Below are 21,201 nucleotides of genomic sequence, written 5' to 3'. Positions count from 1 at the left end.
TATATATATATATATATATGATAGTTTAATTTACAAATTAGGCATAAGAAATTAACAACTAATAAAATAGAACAGTTATAACAATATACAATAAGTTATGTGAATGTAGTCTCTCCCTCTCTCTCAAAATAGCTTATTATACTGTATTAACCCTTCCTGTGTTGATGTGAGATGATAAAATGCTTGCATGATAAGATGTAGTGAGGTGAATGATGCAGGCATTGTGACATAGTGTTAAGCTACTACTGACCTACATCTGAAGGAGGATCAGCTGCTTCAGGTAATCCTGGATCATGGAGCCATACGGTGTCAACGGTTGGCTGTCAGGAGCAGATGATGACTACCGGAGAGTTAGAATTTACAGAGTAGATACACTGGACAAAAGAGTGATTCACTTCCTGGGCAGGACAGAGTGAGATGGTGTGACATTTCATCATGCTACTCAGAATGGCATGCAGTCTAAAACTTCTGCCTTGTTTATTTCTGGAATTTTCCATGTAATATTTTCAGACCATGGTTGACAGTGGGTAAATCAACCATGGAAAGTGAAACCATGGATAATGAGGGACATTATTTATAAAGATTATAAAGATTTATAAATGTATTTATATCGATTATAATGGCCTTAAACTACCAATGACTGATCAGTGAAAATCAAAGTTCTGGGACCAGGACATGTATAGCATTTAAAATCTCCACATACAATCTTGGTGTACACTGAGGATTGAGAACCACTCAGACACAGAATTAATGAGAAGAGAAAGAGGCCCAGGACTACACACTAAGTCTATCAGATCATGAGAGCTAAAGAAAACAGTGGCCATGAGTATCAACGAGGGCACACATTCAAGTCACACTTCAGAGGCAGAATCAATGAATTTCTTGCAGTGACTAGATGTAAAAGTTGCATGCAGTGAAATAGGAGACAAGGTTTCTGGCTTACTAGCTGAGTAGATGATGATGGTATTCAAAACAGAGTTCACACACACACACACACACACAAAGGCTGGATAATGGTGGGATGAAGGTAGGGAAGGGAAGATAATGAGTTCAATTTGCACATGATGAACTTTAAGGATCCTACAATATATTCAAATGGATATCCCCAATAAGTAGTTAGAAACTAATCCATGTGAGTGGTAGGTGCTAAAGATGTGTATCTGGGAGTCAAGTCCTGGGTTTACAGGTGGTGGCTGAAGTCAAGAGGAACTGATCAAGAAAAAAAAAAATAGGGCAGATGGAACTAATGGTAATACTGACATTTAGGAAGAAGAGGAGTTAGTTTATGGGACTGAATACTAAAGAATATTAAAAGAAGCCAAAAATAAACAATTACTTTTGGAAATATAGGAGATCAGTGATGACCTTTATCAAGGTGATTTGAACCCTGGCTTTGCCAGCAGAATACAGTTTAATGAATATATAAGTCATTGGAGTAAAGGAGGTAATGAATGTGGATGACTGATAGGCAGAGGAGAGAAAAAGAGAGAAGTTGGGCTGTCTTTTGAGGGATCATGTAGGTCAAAGAAGGGTATTTGTTAAGCTGCAAAGCATCTTGAGTATCATTGTAGGATGAGAGAAAACACACACACAAAGACCGAAGATACTGAAAAGAGAAAATTGCTGACAAAACAAGTTTTGAGAATAAGTAGGCCAAAGAAAGGGGAAATAAGTACACAGAAAACACATCAGCTATGTGAGGTATCTAAAACAACTTCATGCTCTGAAGAGTAAGAACAGGTGAGTTTGTAGTGGAAGAGAAGATGGCTAAGACAGTCCTTTCCCAATGCGCTCTTCTTCATGAAGTAAGAGGCTGTGAGGTAGGGGGCACGAGAAAAGGAGGAACAGAAAAAAATGGGAAAGGACACTAACAACATTTGAATAAAGGAATGTCAATGAACGTAAGTTGCCTATCTAAGGCTGCAGCTCAAATTAGTGGTTATTTATTGGTTGTCTCTCAAGTATTCACTCCCTACTTCCCATAGCTTATGGACTTGAAATCTGTACATTTTCTGAGAGGCCAGAGTGGACTTGATTGAAGCCAGAGGTGAACTTATACCCGATGCCACGCCAATCGGCACATTCTATACCTCTGGGCATAGTGATTGGTTAGGAAGTGGGCATGTGGCCAAACCTGTCCAACAGAGTACCTTTCTGTTTTACTGCTAGAGATCTGGGAACAAAGATAATTTCTAATACCTATTAGGTATGAAAGAGGAAGCACCTGTTATGATGAAAGAGGGGCTTTTTCAACAGTCCCAAAGCTGTTGAAAGCTATATTAGTCAGCTTGGGCTGCCACAAGAAAATATCATAGACTGGGTTGCTTAAACAACAGAAATTTTATTTTCTCACAGGTCTGGAGGCTAGAAGTCCCATACCAAAGTGCTGGCCGATTTGGTTCCTGGCTTGTAAACAGCCACCTTCTCATTGTGTCCTCCAGTGGCCTCTGTACATTCGCAGAGGGAGACAGATATCTTTGATATCTTCTCCTCTTTTTATAAGGACACCAGTTCTATTGAATTAGGGCCTCACTTAACCTTTATTACCCTAAAACCTCACTTAACCTTTATTACCTCCATAAAGGTCCATTTCTAAATATAGTCACATTGCGGGGTAGGCCTTCAGCATATGAATTTAGGGGGACACAATGCAGTCCATAACAAAAGCCACCTTGGAGCCATGAGTGGGCCTAGCGTTAGGAATGCATGGTACAAATGTAGGATGAAGCCAACTATGAGGCAAGAAAACTGGGAAGCTAAAAAGAGGTTAATAAGTCCCACTGTTAACTAGTTGGATTAAATTCCTCTGTTTTTTTTTTTCAGTTATCGAGCCAATATATTTCTTAATTGTTTAAGCCAGTCTGAGTTTTCTGTTATCTGCAACCAAAAGTAACATCACTGATAGGGCAGTTATTGATTTCCTCTACTACCAGGTTTTGGGGCAAAATATTTGATTTGATCTAGATTAGGACTATTTAGGCTTGTACTATGGAAAGCAATGGTGATTTAAGATGGTGGAAGTGAAGGAAAATATAACTAGAAACCACAGAGTAAGCCCATGCTGACTGGGAAAAAAATAATAAAGAGGGAAGAGGAGAGTAGAAGGAATTGGAGGAGCTGATGGACTTGAAGTGGCTGGAGTCTGGGTTTAAAAGAAACAAGGGGAGTGACCCAGCAACTTGGGAGGCTGAAGTGGGAGGATCACTTGAGCCCAGGATTTTGAGGGTGCAGTGAACCGTGATCATGGCTAGGCGACAGGGCAAGACCCCGACTCTAAAAGGAGGGGGAAATGGAAAGAAACAGGCGATGGAGAAGACAGATAGGAGGTACTGGTTAAGAATGAGACCTTCTAAGTGTTTTTGTTAACCCATGTCACCTAGTAACAAAAACAGTAAACACCATAACAATGAGAAGGAACTATTGCTTTGAACAAGAGGCTCTTACAGTGTGGCCAAAACTACAAGGCCACAAATGCCTATGAAAGAGAAAGCTTTCAGTATTGACAAAAGCTAAAACATGGACTCCTATCCACCATCTTATGCTAATCTTCTGAAAAGTCATTATAATAGATCTCCATCCCCTGCCCTTCAGAAACAGTCCCCCACTGGACACATCTGCTAAAAAAGGGTTTGTCAAACCAAGGTCCTATGACAATTATTTAAATTGTGTTTTTATTATGATAATAATCTAAAATTCAATAGGAGCCATGTATAACTGCTACTTGATTTCAGTGTCTGTGTTTGCATTTATGATCTTGTTGGCAATAAGCAGCACAGATGTAACACATAAATGATGCATCTGAGTATACAGCACACTGTAAAAAGATTCTGCAGTATTTTGGATAGAGAAGAGTGGTGAGGGAACTGGGAAGACACATAGCACACAACAGCACAGATGGGCTGAAGTCAAAAGAACCTGCGTGATGATGGTCAGTAGCTTCTTTACAATGAGAGTTGCAATTTATTTTCAGTAAAACATCAGCAGGCACACTATACTGCTGTTAATTTGAGTTTTACTGGTTTTGTGGTTGTACTTCTACCTATTTTGATTTTGTGGCTGAACAGGAGCTCTATGCATAAGGAGCTTATACCTAGATTTGTGTTCATAAACAACATAGTAAGAATATTATAAGTCAACTGAGGGAACTGAGAATATTTTTCCTTTAAACAGAGATTTATTTCTCAGCATTTAGAAATAGTATTAGAAAATTCTGTTCCAGATTTTTTTTTTTTTTGAGATGGAGTTTTACTCTTGTTCCCCAGGCTGGAGTGCAAGGGCACGATCTTGGCTCACCGCAACCTCCGCCTACCGGGTTAAAGTGATTCTCCTGCCTCAGCCTCCCGAGTAGCTGGGATTATAGGCATGCACCACCAAGCCTGGCTAATTTTGTATTTTTAGTAGAGAGGTGGTTTCTCCATGTTGGTCAGGATGGTCTCGAACTCCCAATCTCAGGTGATCCGCCCACCTCGGCCTCCTAAAGTGCTGGGATTACAGGCGTGAGCCCCCGTGCCCAGCCGCTGGGAATTCTACTCTTACTGCTCCTTAATAGCAGAAATATCCCTAAGTAGGGCAGAGTCACCTCAATTCTCCGCAGAAAGCAGTTTCAGGTGGCGCTGAAGGGTTTGGACTAGGTTGATTCAGGATCTGCCACTTACTACCACAGGCTGTATCACTACCAGAGGTTGTCTTAGTTTTACAACCTCTGGCATGATGTTTAACTTTGCTAGTCTCAGTTTCTGTAATAAAATGTGGCTAATAAGGTTATTTCCAAAGATAGGAAGCTTCTGGGAGGTAACACATGTAGCTTAGTGCTGGGTGCGTGGTAAGTATTCAATCAGTGTTAACTCATTTGCTGTTATCATTAGTCTGCCTCTCCTCACGATTTCCAAAGGACTTTGTGAATACCACAGGATCAAGCCTTCCACTAAGATGCTGCTTAGTTTGAACAGCCCTAGGTAGTCCCAACTTTTCAAGAAGGCAAAAGACTTACCAATGAAGTAGGATGGTACAGTAGAGGGCTGAACCGACAACAGGCTTAGTCTCAAGTTCAAGTCACTTAATAGGTGGCTGAGCCAGGACTTGAAGTTGAGATTAAGTCTGTCATCAGTTCATGATTTTTTAGGGAAAGTCACTCTGCTTAAGCCTATCAGTGCATTTGTAAAACGGAAAGAATTCTTAAGTCAAAGTTCTTACAAAGAAAATTATAAACTACATAGTGCCTTACAAATGTAAAGTCAAATTATTATTCAACAAATTCCGGAAACATTTCTAAGGGGCACCTCTTAAAACCTAAAACAGGAAAAAAAAAAACCCCACAAAATAAAATTAATAAATAATTAGGAACACCATCCCACCTCCCACTGTCTAGCAATCAGGTGCTGAGGCAGTCAGTTAGGACCAGAAGCTAAAATGAAAGTAACAATCAAGTCTTACTTTCTGCAACAGTCTAAGCAGGAGGCAAAAGAAGTGCTAGCTCCCCAGCTTTCCATTCTCCCCCACTGAATGGCAGCACTGGGTGAGGATCAAGTAGACACGGTATAGACAGGGAAATTGTCTTCCTGTCAAGGAGGGGTGGGAGAAGGCTCTCGCTTTTCTAAATGGACCCCTGGGGTGGAGGTGGTCAGGGACGTGGGAGGGCAGAGGAGGGAGCCTGGAATGGAAGGAAGTCCTCTGAATGGAGGCATCTGGGTTAGGAATGCAGGGGGCTGATTCCTAGACTACAATCCCTCCAGGAAACTGCAATGTTCTAGCTGTGCACCAACTACGGTGTGGGGAAGGCAGCTTCTCCCCATGAGGTCCTCCAGGCAGAGCCTTGTAATTGTCTATGGTCAGGCTGGAAAGATGACATGTGGAATTTCGACCTAGAGCCAGACTCCTCACCCGCAAAGAAGTAAACCTTATCCCAGGAAACTATATAAACTTTAAAAAAATCAATAAATTTAAGAAAGGTTTAGAAAAGCCCATGAATAATAATGTCACAGCAAGCTGCTGAAGAATAATTGAGAATATTAATTATGTTCTTAATCTCCAAGGAACACATCATATAGAGAAACCTCAGTAATCTTTCACCTATGAAAGGTCTTACTCCCACGCTCATTTGTAAGACAGCTATTAAGAGCTCAGAATCACATTTTCTATAGGAACATTTTAAATGGTGATTAAGAAACCAGGCTAGTCCACACATGCTCTTTAAATCCATAATGTAGATGAAAAGAAATGTGCTTGTTTATTTTAAATGGTCTTAGAAAACTGGCAAATCCTATTTTCCCAAATAGCTGAAACATTGCCAATCCACACTGCCTGGGGCAACTTGAATCTTATTTAATACAAAAACAATCTGATTAAATATGATTCTTTCCAATCAATAGCAAAACACATAAAACCTGTCAACCATCTCCTTGCCACCTGACAACATAAGATATGTTCTAGAAGGTACTAATGTTGTTTAGCTAAAAACTAGACCTGTACCTCAAAATAAGTTGTCCCTTCAAGTAAGTCACTTTAAGAGATTACTATTTATTCCAATAATAGCAAAACACTTTTGAAATTCCATTTTCAGATAATGTCCTCATAGCAAGCTATTGTTCTTTTTCATATCCTCAATGATGGCAAACTCTTTACTTTAGAAGACTATATTTTGCTTTCACAGTAAGTTGTTGTTCTTGTTGCCATAAATGTATAAACTCCCAACATAAACAGCTTGGAATAATACTCATTAAGATACAGCTTCTGGTATGTTGTTTCCTTGAACAGTCTTAAGCAGTCATACCTCATAAATCCAGTTCACATAGTACATACTGTAATACCATAAATGATAGTATCTTTAGATATTACTTAGATAATAGCCTTAGATATTACTCTTTTCTAAGAAGCCAAAGTTATCTGGAAATATGAGCTGGATGTTTTAAAAGTGTTTTATTTAAATGGAACATATACAGTGGGAAAGATCCCTCTACAAATTCAATGCAAAATAATGTGAAATACCTAGGAATAAACCTAGCCAGAAATGTACAAGACCAATATGAAGAAAGCTATACAACTGTACAGAGGGACACGGAAGACAATTTTAATAAATAGGAAGACAGTTTACATGGGTTTCTGGGGCTGAAGATTCAATATTGTAAAAATATAAATTCTCACCAAATCATCTATAAAATTAAATTAATTCCAATAGAAATTCCAAAAATGTTTTGGGGGAACTTTAACAAATAATTTAAAAGTTCACCTGGACAAATAAACATGCAGGAGGCACCAGATAAATACTAGAGGGAGAAAGAGTGATGTGATTGTGTTGGGTGGAGCTGGGGGATGGTGTGTACTTGTTCTTCCAGACATTACAACACACTGTCAAACAAATAAGTCCTGGGAATACGTCTAATGCAGGAGATATAGTCAAAGCAAATGGAACAGAACAGAAAGTCCAGAAACGAGTTAGAATACATATATAAGAATTCCATTTGTAATAAAGCTAGTATTTCAAATTAGTGGGTTAGAGCTGGCCTATTAAAAGATGCATATTAAGAAAATGGTCCACCCATTTGGGAAAAAAAGGTACATTGCTACTCCATATCTAACATCAAAATAAATTCCAGATGAGTTAAACTTTTAAATGCGAAAATTACATCTTTATAAGTCTAGAAAAAAAGTGAATATTTACCCAAAAATGGAGTAAAAAAGACTCTTAAACATGACACTAAAGCCATGAACTATTTAAAAAAAGAGAATAAGACACATAGATTGCTTACATTTAAATGTATGGGAAAATATGCTATAAAAGACACTGGTAGAAATAATCTACAAAACATTACAATGTGTTAATTTATAAGGAATGCTTAGAAAATAAAAAGTAGAAATGACCTCAGTAGGAAATGTGCTAATGCTATATGAATAAGCATTTACTAAAGAAATGCAGATGGCCACTAGACACTTCAAACTGTTCATCACACTAATAATAAATGTCTCTTTAGGATTCTTTTGACTGCAAATAACAGAAGGCACTACTCAAAGTGGCTTAAATGATAAGGAAATAATATCTGTCATAACTGGAAGCCCAAAGGTTGGGCAAGTTCCAGGTAAGGTTTCATCTGTCATTCTACAATGTCATCAAGGATCCAGGTTCCTGCCATTTCTCAATCTTCCTCTCTGCAGCATCACCTTCATCCTAAGGCTAAGTCCCTTTGTCAATTACAAAATGATTGCAGCAGTTCCAAGCATCACACAGACATGGCAACATCCAGCAAAAGAAAAGGACCATCTCTTGTGTCTCTTTTTAAGGAGAAGGAAACTTACCCACAACTTCCTAGCCAGACTTGCTCTCAGATTTCACTGGCCAGAATTTGGTCACAAACTATTCCCAAATCAATCTGTCTGGTAAGGGAACCTTAAGCTAGAAGTTCTCAGAGTATGGTCCATGAATTCCTGGGGACCCCTACCCTGCTTTAGGTGGTCTCAAAAGGTTACAATTATTTTCATGATAATATCAACATATTATTTGCCTTAAAAAAAAAAAAAACTGTAGTGCCATTTGCACTGATGGTGCACAGGCAATGTGGATAAAAGCATTAGCACCTTTGCCTGAATCAAAACAGTGGCATCAAACTATACAGAAGATCACTGTCTTCTTCACCAGCTATGGACTCAAAGAAAAAAAAAAGGCAGATTCACGTAAGCATTTCCTTGATGAAGCAATAAAAGTTGTTTTAACGGAGCATCATTTTAACTTTGGTATTTTCTCAAAAATAAACAAAGTAAGACTGTCAAGAAAACTGACACCATTTGTTGCCTTTGATAAAATTTAAGCTTTTAAGCAAAAATCAGAATTCTGGAAAACCTGTGTCCACCACTATGAACCTAACAGCTTTCTAATTCTTAAACACTGTTCAGATAAGAATAAGATATTTTTGATACTATAAAATGAAATGTGTCAACATTTGGAAGACCTATACAACTCAATGAGTCAGTATTTTCCAGATGACCAACATATAGTGTTACAAAATCACACATGGGTTAAAGATCCAGTCAAAGTATAATACAAGAGAGACCAACGGATTTAAATGCAGCAGAATATGAAAAATTCACTGACAAGGCTTCAAATTGTATATTGCAATTAACCTTTAAGATACTACCACTTACTGGAATTTGGTGTAGTATCAAAGTAGAATACCCATACCCATCTGAAGAGACAAAGCACTCCTCCCCTTTCTAACCACTTATATTAATATATCTGTGTGAGATCAGATTTCTTCACATATATCAACCAGAACAACATATCACAACAGACTTAATGCAGAAACAGATGTAAGAATCCAGTCATCTCCTAGGCCAGACATTAAGATTTGCAAAAAATGTAAAACAATGACACTCTTCTAATTTTTTTCTTTTGGAAAATATTTTTTATAAAATATGCCATACTAACACACAATGGGTTTATTAGTCTTATTTTAAATCACTTAATAATGCAGTTTTATAGGTGGTGTGATAAAAAAGACTTAATACATATTTAAACAATTTTTTCTTAGGTTACGTTTCAAATGTAGTAAATATCCATAGCTACAAGCCACATAAACAAATATTCTTTGGAGCCTTTATAATTTTTCAGTGTCAAGAGGTCCTGAGACCAAAAAGCTGGAGACTCACTGCCTTAGATTAATTTTCTGGGTGATATGCATAGCGGAAAGCCCATCACCCAGAAAACAGTAAAATAATCTTCTGTCATTTTGGCAAAGGTAAAAACACTGATAAATGGTGTGCAGAAACAGGCATTCTCGCAAACTGAGGGGGCACTGAACTGAGAGACCTTTCCTGAGGGGCTTTGGTAATACATATGAAAATTTTAAAGAAAAAACTAGACAGAAAATTTCATTTCTAAAAATACATCCTATTGATATAATCAGAAGAATATATTAAGGATTTGTCACAGCATTATTTGTACATTATACTGAAAAACTACAATACAAATATTAATCTTCAGACGACTGACTAAATTATTGTACATCCATACAAAGGAAAATTACGTAGCTGCTTAAAAATGTTGCTAAAGCCAGGCACAGTGGCTCATGCCTGTAATCCCAGCCCTTTGGGAGGCCGAGGCGGGTGGATCACCTGAGTTGAGGAGTTTGAAACCAGCCTGACCAACATGGAGAAACCTCTTATCTACTAAAAATACAAAATTAGCCAGGTGTGGTGGTGCATGCCCGTAATCCCAGTTACTGGGGAGGCAGAGGGAGGAGAATCGCTTGAACCCAGGAGGCGGAGGTTGCGGGGAGCTGAGATCGCACCACTGGGCTGTAGCCTGGGCAACAAGAGTGAAACTCCGTCTCAAAAAAAAAAAAAAAAAAAAAAAATCTTGCTAAAGTCTGACCCCAGTGGCTTCACACCTGTAATCCCAGCACTTTGGGAGGCCAAGACGGGCAGATCATTTGAGGCCAGGAGTTAAAGACCAGCCTGGGAAACATAGTGAGACCCCCATCTCTAAAAAAATAAAAAAAAATTAGCTGTGCATGGTGGTGTGTACCTGTGGTCCCAGCTTTTTGGGAGGCTGAGGCAGGAGGATGACAGGAATCTGGGAGGTTGAAACTGCAGTAAGCCATAAGCACACCACCGCACTCCAGCCTAGGTGACAGAGTGAGGCTCTGTTTCTAAACAAAACAAAAAACAAAAAAAAAAAGTTGCTAAAACCCAAAGTTTATTGGTATGTGATACGGTTTGGCTGTGTCTTCACCCAAATCTTATCTTGAATTGTAGCTCTCATAATTCCCACATGGTGTGGGAGGGATCTGGTGGGAGACAAATGAATCATGGGGGTGGTTTCCCCCATACTGTTCTCGTGGTAGTGAATAAGCCTCACGAGATCTGATGGTTTTAGAAGGGGAAACTCCTTTCATTTGGGTCTCATTCTCTCTCTTGCCTGCTGCCATTTAAGACCTGCCTTTTGCCTTCTGCCATGATTGTGAGGCCTGCCCAGCCACATGGAACTGTGAGTCCATTAAACCTCTTTTTCCTTATAAATTACCCAGTCTCGGGTATGTCTTTATCAGCAGCATGAAAATGAAGTAACACAGTGTGAAAAGATGTCCATGATTTATTAAGTAGAAAAAAAAACATCAGGTACAAAATAGTATTTATAGTATGGTCTCATCTTAAAAAATTAATGTCTGTATACCAAGAAACATGCATATGCATAGGGAAAGTCTAGTAGAATTTATAGCAGTTATCACTGATTGAAAGGCTCACAGATCTTCCTTACATTTTCTTAATATATCTCAAAATCTTCTTCTTTTTTTTTTTTTTTAAGACAGAGTCTCACTCTGTTGCCCAGGCTGGAGCGCAGTGGCGCATTCTTGGCTCACTGCAACCTCCGCCACCTAAGTTCAAGTAATTCTCTGCCTCAGCCTCCCAAGTAGCTGGGATTATAGGCATCTGCCACCACGCTCGGCTAATTTTGTATTTTAGTAGAGATGGGGTTTCACCATGTTGGCCAGGCTGGTCTTGAACTCCCGACCTTGTGATCCACCCACCTCGGCCTCCCAAAGTGCTGGGATTATAGGCATTAGCCACCACGCCTGGACTAAAATATTCTTTTTTCTATGTAAACCCAAATTACCTTTATAATTTGAAAATATAAAAATATTTTAAAATCATTAAGTATATAAATTCTATATAATATTTATGAGTAGAGGATCCATTCTAGGGAATAAAAGATGGTATAACAGGCAGTAGGTGACAGCCACACTAGAATGCTGGATTTCGGACCCAAATACCCAAGGGTCAATGTCCAGAGAAGGGTTGCTTAAAAGACCCCGAATTGTCAGAACAGGTAAAGCAGATGATTATGGATGCTGATTACGGTGGAGCAAAGAAACAGGAAGTAGAAAGAAATTATTAGAAATGGAAAAGGGTAACAGGAGAATGTGAGAAACAAACAGCCCATGCTAGAATGCTGAATTCCAGTTATCGAGAAACTTCCTATTCATCAACTATGGCAGGCACTTGCTACACTGTCGTTTGACATTATGGCTGCTCTCTCTTTCCATTTGGTGACTGTGTTTCTGACGCACCAGGATCGTTTCATTTATAGTACTTGTTAATCATCAGACAGCAAACACAGATGGTACCAGTCAGGTCTGCCCAGCCTTGCTGCTGAAGCTGGAGTCAGCTCCTAGGAAAGCTCGTGCACCCTCTGCTGGTCATCTCTACACCAGGACAAGAGGATCTGTGTCCAAAGGAGGTAGGTAGCTTCCCATATCACAGGGATTTACCTTTGTATTCTCCAGCTAATTTCAGTGAAGACTTTGGGAACCATTTCCTCAAACTGCCACCTCGAACAGACAATTCCAGACTAAAACAATGCCTTCCTTTGTTATGCCAAAGAGAAACATCCTAAAAACTAAAGTGCTGTGAGAAAATTTTCCATCAAGAGCATTTCAAGTTCAATGATTTCACCTTACTCCTTAATAATTAAAGGTGTCCAGATGGCTGCAACACTTAATAAGGCTATAAAGCTCCATTAGCATTTACTCTGGTTGAAAAATCTGAGAACCACTCTAACAGGTCATATTTGTATAGATTTTATAACTTACAAAAGTTCTCACATTCATTTTCACAACTGATCTTCAACTATCCTGTAAGTGAGGGACAAAGGTGGGAAAAGCGTTTCTGTTATCACTGTTGTACAGGAGCTGAGGCTCGAGCACTTGGTCACATAGCCATAAGAGCCCACTCTCCAAGCAGGCTCCTGACTTCAAATTCTATGTTCTACTCAGTACACTATTCCATCTGAGCTGCTGATCCGTAAGAGGTTTTCTAAAGAGTTGGCATCTATTTTAGCAGAGAGGTAAAAGACCTGAAATGCATGTTTCCATAATACATCCCATTTTTGCTTCAAATGTCATCTAAATTTTAGATGCTGAACCCTACATATGAGGGGTTTGCATTGGAGGCAGTGCTTTTCCCGAAAAGAACATCAGCTTAACAAGGCAAGTGGATATCTTAGTAAGGAATCTACTGAAAACCAAATAAAGTTAACTTGGTATTTCTATGTGCAGCATGTCTATGCCCATAAAAAGTAGATCCTGTCAGGCTTTGTAGCTTTCACTAAGTCAATGCTATATATGAAGCATGAAACTGGGTTGGGGATTCTAAAGTTCTGGTCCTGCTTTCCCTTGAATCTTTATAATCTCGATGATTTTCCCCATGAGAACAAAGCATTATGGATACTGTTCTGTTGGACTGCCAAGCTAAAAATCAGTACACTGAAGAAGAGAGATGCAGCGAAATTTAGCCATAATCCCCAAAACTAAAGAACAAAAGTAGTAATAATAAATATATTCAAACAATTGTATAGGGTTTGCTTTGTGCTAGGCACTACTCTAAGTCATACACATGCACACACACACAAATTCATTTAGAACTCCCAAGAATCTTCACTAATAGATAAAGAAATTGAGGCACAGAGAAGTTAAGTAGTTCTAGTTACTTGAGGTAACTAGGGTTATACAGATAGTAAGCAGTGAGGCTGAGATCTGAACCCAGGCAGGCTGGTACATGAGTTCATCTTCTTAATTACGAAGTTGTGCTACCCCTATATAGTGGTGTCTACCATATTCTTGTGCATTTTTAAAGTAAACTTTCAATTTCAGATTTACAAAAATGTTACAGATAGTATAGAGAATTTCCATATATCTGATATAGTTTCTCCCACTATTAAATCTTACATTATTATAGTGTATTTATTATAATTAACAACTCAATAGTAGTACATTATTATAAACTTAAGTCCATACTTTATTCGATTTCCTTAATTTTTACCTAATGTCCTTTTTCTGTTCCGGGATCCCTTATTACATGAGATCATGTCATTTTTTTTTTTTTTTCTGAGACAGAGTCTCACTCTGTCGTCCAGGCTGGAGTGCAGTGGCACAATCTCAGCTCACTGCAACCTCCACCTCCTGGGTTCATGCCATTCTCCTGCCTCAGCCTCCCGAGTAGCTAGGATTACAGGCGCCTGCCACCACACCTGGCTAATTTTTTGTATTTTTAGTAGAGACAGGGTTTCACCGTGTTAACCAGGATGGTCTCGATATCCTGATCTTGTGATCCACCCGCCTCAGCCTCCCAAAGTGCTGGGATTACAGGTGTGAGCCACCATGCCTGGCCATGTCATCATGTCTTCTTAGCCTCCTATTTATTCTGAAAGTATCTCAGATTTTCCTTGTTTATCAAGAATTTTGAGGTATACTGGTCAGGGTTTAACAGGTTTCTCTCCACTGTTAAGGTATATGCCCCTTTTACATAGTGTACTCTTTGGAAGGAAATCACTATGCAGAGCCCAAATTTAAGAAATGGGCAGTTAAGCTCTACCTCCTTAAGGGCAGAATATCCACACAAAATGCTTGGAATTCTTTTGCATGGACGATTTGTCTCTTCTCTCCCATTCATTTATTTATTCAATCCTTTATTTATATCAGTACAGACCAGGGATATTTATGTTACACTTCAGGTTATAACTAAATACTAACTTAGTTATTTTGCTGCTCAAATTGTTTTGAGCTTTGGCCATTAAGAGCTCTTTCAGGCCAGGCATGGTGGCTTATGCCTATAATCCCAGCACTTCGGGAGGCTGAAGCTGGAGGATCACCTAAGCTCAGGAGTTCAAGACCAGCCTGGGCAACATGGCGAAACCCCATCTCTACCCAAAATACAAAAAATTAGCCAGGCATAGTAGCATGTGCCTGTGGCCCCAGCTACTTGGGAGGCTGAAGTGGGAAGACTGCTTGACCCCTGGAGGCGGAGGCTGCAGTGAGCTGAGATCATGCCAAAAAAAAAGGAAAATCCTCTTTCAGTTGGCTCCTATATTCCTTTTGACATAATTCCATCACTGTGTTTTTGTTTTCAGCACTTCCTTACTTTCTGGCACTCATTTTGTATATTCCTTGATCTAGTCCTAGAAATAGCCATTTCTCCAAAGAATCTTTGTCCCTTTTATTAGAGAATGGTCTGGGTACCAGGTGTGTTCCTTGCTACTAGGTTGTCCTTGCTTCTCAGTCCTCTCAAGGGACAAAGCAAGGAAATATAGGTGTGCATAATAAACCAAGTATATACACATATCTGTATATATAATGTGTTTCTATATGCATCCATCTGTATCTATATTAGAGTTTATACTAGTATCTCCAACTGTAATCCATTACCACACAGATCACTCCAACCTTCCCTTCTTGCTTGTCTATAGCCTTCTACTCTAACAGTAAGAAACCTGGTTTAATCACCATCCAGTTATTCATTGTTCAATTCCAGTACACTTGTATAGTGGTTTCAGAATTATTACCCCATATCACCACAGGAAACTTTATCAACTGCAGTACAGTGCTTATGTACAGTTCCCATTGCCTTTAGTCTTACAGTCTCATTTCCAAAGTTACTCAGGTCAACACCTTTTCTCTGGCCCCTTTCAGTGAGGTTATTGCATACATTTGTAATACAGTTAGATTATTTTTGTCACTCTGCATTCCATCCTGGAATCCTCACACTCCTGATATTATTTTAAAATTTTTGAATATATTAAATTCCACTCTGTGCTTTAAAGCTCTATGGGTTTTAACACAAGCATGGTGTCATGTACCTACCATTATAGTCTCAGACAAAATAGTTCCACCACCCTAAAAAAAATCCCATGTGACTGATTTAAACCTCTCCTTTCCTCAAACTCTGTTTCTGTTACATTTCTAAACAGAGAATGTACTCTATATCATTGCTTCTCATCCTTTCCCCTTACAACATGTTCACATTTATAAATATGTGATCTCACTTCAATCCTGAGTGTTTCCACCGAGCAGATGATTGAGTAAAACTTAGAGAAAGAAAGTGTTGGCCCGGCGCTGTGGCTCACACCTGTAATCCCAGCACTTTGGGAGGCCAAGGTGGGCAGATCACTTGAACTCAGGAGTTCAAGACCAGCCTGGGCAACGTGGTGAAACCCTGTCTCTACAAAAAATACAAGAATTTTATTTAAAAACAGCAAAAGAAAGCGGCTTGGTCAAGATCTCAGGAAGTGATGGTGCTGGCACTAGAACTTGTAGCTTTTGACTTTTGGTATGATGCTCTTCCCGCTAGACTATTCTTTTATCTTTTCAGTAGAGAGTGGCGTGGTTATGCAGAGAGACAAGAAGAAGAAAAAGAAGAGGAGGCAGACAAGGTGGTAAGTGATTATTTAAAGCATATCTTATATTAACAGAAGCTTTTAAACTAAAAGTATAATAAAGTGGAATTTTAGTTCCGCAAATTAGGTGAACTTGACACTCCAAAATCCTTTCTGCTATCAACCACCCCTAAATGGCTGGATTAATATGTTTTAAAAAGAAATCCTGTTAAACATACCCCTGAGCCAGCAAGAAAGAGAAATCCTCAGAGACCAAAAGCTAGCAAAAGTCCAGAGCTGAATGAGCACTGAGGTTAGCAGCCACCCAAAGCCTATGACATATAAAAAACAAAATGTGTCACAAAAATTGATCTAAATAAGCCCAAGTTTGGTTTAACAATAGAAAGTATATCAACGTAATCTGCCACATTACCAGATTAAAATAAAAGATCATATAATGACCTCAGCAGATATAGAAAAGGCATCTGATAAAATTCAACATTCACTCATGATTAAAAATCAAAACTTTTAGTGACTGTGAAATGGAAGACAATTTCATTAACTTGATAAAGGGTAGCTGCCAAAAACTTACAATGTCATCCTTAATGGTGAAATATTAGAAGTATTCCCTTTATAAACATGAATAAGACAAGGATGTCCATTATCAATGGTTCTACTCAACACTGCACTGGAGGTCCTGGCCAGGACAGTAAGAAAGGAAAGAGAAATAAAAAGTAAAAGGTAGAGGAGGAAGTAACAAACTGTCACAATTTCCTAAGGATATGATTATCTACACAGAAAAAATCCCCTAAACCCTACAAATGACAATTACTACTATTAAATGGAAAGTTTGGCAAGATTGCCAAATAAAAGATCAATATACAAATAGACAATTATATTTTCATATACTAGCAAACATATAGTTAGAAAACCTAATTTTAAAATATACTATTTAGCAGGGCACAGTGGTACCACCTGTAGTCCCAGCTACTCAGGAGGCCGAGGCAGGAGGATCACTTGAGCCTAGGAGTTTGAGATCGTAATGCGTGATGATCACACCTGTGAATAGCCACTGCACTCCAGCCTGCGCAGCACAGTGAGACCCTACTTCTAAAAAAAATACATATACACATATATATACACACACACACACATAAACACACATTTATAACAATGATGAAAAATATAATATACTTAGGAAGTTGTAAAATATACAAGTCCTTTAAAGAAAAAATTATAAAACTTCACTGAGCCACTCTTGAAGATCTAACTAAATAAATGGAGAGTTACATAGTGACTCTTGAATACAATGGGTTTAAACTTCATGGGTCCACTTATATGAGGATTTTTTTTTAACCAAACTCAGATTGAAAATACAGTATTTGGGGGATGTGAAATCTGCATATAAGGAGGGCCAACTTTTCATATACTTGGGTTCCACAGGGTCAACTGAAAGACTTGAGGATGTGTGGATTTTGCTATATGCGGGCATCCTGGAACCAAACTCCCCAGTAATCTGAGGAAAGACTCTATAGTCTTCATAGATAGGATTATTTGATATGGTAAAGACGTCAGTTCTCTTCAAACTGATATACAGATTTAAAGCCATCCCAATCAAAATTTCAATAAGGTTTTGGGGAAGCCCAAGCTGATTTTAAAAGGTATATGAAAGTGCCAATGGCAAAAAAGAAATAAGACACTCCTAAAGAAGAGGAGTAAGTTGGAACACTTCCCCTACCAGCTCTCAAGCCTTATGATAAAACTGCAGTGAATAAGTGGTGACTTATCACCACCGGGGACAGAAAAATAGGATAATGGAACAGAAAACAGAGCATAGAAATAGACTTGACCAGATAGGTAACTTATCTACAACAGAACTAGCACCGCAGATCTGTGAAGAAATGAAGGGACTATTCAATAAGTGGGTCTGGAACAAGTGATTATTCATATTCAAAAAATAATAATAATGAAAGGATCTCTAATTTATACCATATCCTCAAATCAATTTCATTACTGATTGAAGACTTAAGTGGGAAAGTTAAAACTTTAAAACCTAGAAAAAGAATAAGAGGGCCGGGTGCGGTGGCTCACGCCTGTAATCCCAGCACTTTGGGAGGCCAAGGCGGGCAGATCACGAGGTCAGGAGATCGAGACCATCCTGGCTAACCTGGTGAAACCCCGTCTCTACTAAAATACAAAAAATTAGCCAGGCGTGGTGGTGCGTGCCTGTAGTCCCAGCTACTCGGAGGCTGAGGCAGGAGAATGGCGTGAACCCAGGAGGCGGAGCTTGCAGTGAGCCAAGATGATGCCACTGCACTCCAGCCTGGGCGACAAAGCAAGACTCCATCTCAAAAAAAAAAAAAAAAAAAAAAAAAAAAGAATAAGAGGATATCTTTACGACCTCAAGTTAAGCAATTCTTAAACAAGAGTAAAATTATAACCATAAAAGGAAATACTAATTACTTTTACCACATTTAATGTGAGCTTCTTTTTTGATATAGTATCAAATAAGCCACAAATTGGGAGAAGATATTTGTAACACATATTATGATGAAGGATTGGTATGGAGAAACATGCAGAAACATTCGAAACTTTTTTTTTTTTTTTTTTTTGAGACAGAGTCTTGCTCTGTTGCCCAGGCTGGAGTGCAGTGACGCGATCTCAGCTCACTGCAACCTCCGCCTCCCAGGTTCATGCCATTCTCCTGCCTCAGCCTCCTGAGTAGCTGGGACTACAGGCGCCTGCCACCACGCCCAGCTAATTTTTTGTATTTTTAGTAGAGACAGAGTTTCACTGTGTTAGCCAGGATGGTCTCGATCTCCTGGCCTCGTGGTCCACCCATCTTGGCCTCCCAAAGTGCTGGGATTACAGGTGTGAGCCACCGCACCTGGCCAACATGCAGAAACATTGTAAACATTAAGAAGAAAATGACACATAATCTAATAGAAAATGGGCAAAAGTCAAGATCAGGCTTTGCACAAGAATGGAAAAAGGAATGCCTAGTAACATTAAAAAAGATGCTCAACTGTATTTATAATATGGAAAATGCATGAAAAATCATAACATGATAGAGTCTTATATTCATCACATTGCCAAAAACTTATGTCTGACAATACAAATGCAGGCAAGGATGTAAAGTAACGGGAAGTCAGCTAATAGGATAGAAATTACTATAATGACATATAGAGTCAACATGGTATCACCTAATAAAGCTGAAGGTGCATGATATGGTTTGGCTGTGTCCTCAACCAAATCTCATCTTGAATTGTGGTTCCCATAATCTCCACATGTCATGGGAGGGACCCAGTGGGAGGTAACTGAATTATGGGGGGGGGGGTTATACTCATGCTGATCTCATGATAGTGAGTTCTCATGAGATCTGAGGGTTTATAAGGGACTTCTCCCCTGCTTCACTCTGCATGTCTCCTTGCTGTTGCCATGTGAAGAAGGACATGTTTGCTTCCCCTTCTAAGTTTCTTGAAGCCTCTTGAGTCATGTGGAACTGTGAGACAATTAAACCTCTTCCCTTTATAAATTACCCAGTCTCAGGTATGAGAACTGTAGCATGAGAACTGTAGTATGAGAACAATAGCATGAGAACAGACTAATATAGTGAATTGGTACCAGGAATGGGGTGCTGCTATAAAGATACCCAAAAATGTGGAAGTAACTTTATAATTGGGTAACAGGGCAGGACGCGGTGGCTCAAGCCTGTAATCCCAGCACTTTGGGAGGCCGAGATGGGCGGATCACGAGGTCAGGAGATAGAGACCATCCTGGCTAACACGGTGAAACCCCATCTCTACTAAAAATACAAAAAACTAGCCAGGTGCGGTGGCAGGCGCCTGTAGTCCCAGCTACACGGGAGGCTGAGGCAGGAGAATGGCATGAACCTGGGAGGCGGAGCTTGCAGTGAGCTGAGATCCGGCCACTGCACTCCAGCCTGGGTGACAGAGCAAGACTCCGTCTCGGGAAAAAAAAAAAAAAAAAAAAAGAATTGGGTAACAGGCAGAGGGTGGAACTGTTTGGAGGGCTCAAAAGACAGGAAAAATGTGAGAAAGTTTGGAACTTCCTAGAGACTTGTAGGGCTCAGAAGACAGGAAGATGTGGGAAAGTTTGGAACTTCCTACAGACCTGCTGAATGGCTTTGACCAAAATATTGACAGTGATATGGACAATAAAGTCCTACCTGAGGTCGTCTCAGATAGAAATGAGGAACTTGTTGGGAACTGGACTAAAAGTCATTCTTGCTATGCAAAGATACTGGAGGCATTTTGCCCCCACCCTAGAGATCTGTGGAACTTTGAACTTGAAAGAGATGATTTAGGGTATCTATAGAAAGAAATTTCTAAGCAGCAAAGTGCTCAAGAGGAAGCAGAGCATAAAAGTTTGAAAAATGTGCAGCCTGATAATGCAGTAGAATGAAAAACCCATATTCTGGGGAGAAATTCAAGCCAGCTGCAGAAATTTACATAAGTAACAAAGAGCCAAATGCTAATTACCAAGACAATGGGGAAAATGTCTCCAGGGCATGTCAGAGAACTTTGAGGCAGCCCCTCCTATCACAGGCCCAGAGGTCTAGCAGGGAAAAATGGTTTCCAGAGCTGGGTGCAGGGACCACCTACTGTGTGCAGCCTCAGGACTTGGTGCCCTGCACCCCAGCTGCTCCAGCTGTGGCTAAAAGGGCCCAAGGTACAGCTCAGGCCATGGCTTCAGAGGGGGCAAGCCCCAAGTCTTGGCAGCTTCCACATGGTATTGAGCCTGTGGGTGCACAGAAGTCAAAAATTGAGTTTGGGGAACCTCTGCCTAGATTTCAGAAGATGTATAGAAATGTCTGGATGTCCAAGCAGAAGTTTGCTGCATGGGTGGAGCCCTCATGGAGAACTTCTGCTATGGCAGTGTGGAAGGGAAATGTGGGATTGGAGCCCCCACACAGAGTCCCTTCTGGGGCACTGCCTAGTGGAAATGTGAGAAGAGGGCCCCCATCCTCCAGACCCCAGAATGGTAGAACCAACAGCTTGCACCGTGTGCCTGGAAAAGCCTCAGACACTCAACACCAGCCCATG

At 39.6% G+C, this 21,201-nt stretch overlaps 1 protein-coding gene across 8 annotated transcripts in view; it reads right to left on the bottom strand.

The window, feature by feature from the left end:
• The window catches only part of METTL8 (methyltransferase 8, tRNA N3-cytidine), a 111,523-nt gene that overhangs the window by 79,989 nt on the left and 10,333 nt on the right, over positions 1–21,201 (bottom strand). For 2 of the 8 annotated variants that reach the window (XM_017862378.1, XM_017862381.1), the window contains exon 2: positions 10,514–10,637. The exons of the other annotated variants lie outside the window; for them this stretch is intronic. In XM_017862378.1, the coding sequence (XP_017717867.1) occupies positions 10,514–10,637 (124 nt within the window). The remainder of the gene's footprint in view (positions 1–10,513; positions 10,638–21,201) is intronic. 8 annotated transcript variants of the gene reach the window in all.

This window comes from Rhinopithecus bieti, unplaced genomic scaffold, assembly GCF_001698545.2.
Source record: "Rhinopithecus bieti isolate Rb0 unplaced genomic scaffold, ASM169854v2 scaffold_63316, whole genome shotgun sequence".
NCBI classification, from domain to species: Eukaryota; Metazoa; Chordata; class Mammalia; order Primates; family Cercopithecidae; genus Rhinopithecus; species Rhinopithecus bieti.
Note: the sequence above shows the minus strand (reverse complement) of the source record. Positions and strands in the feature narration are given on the sequence as shown.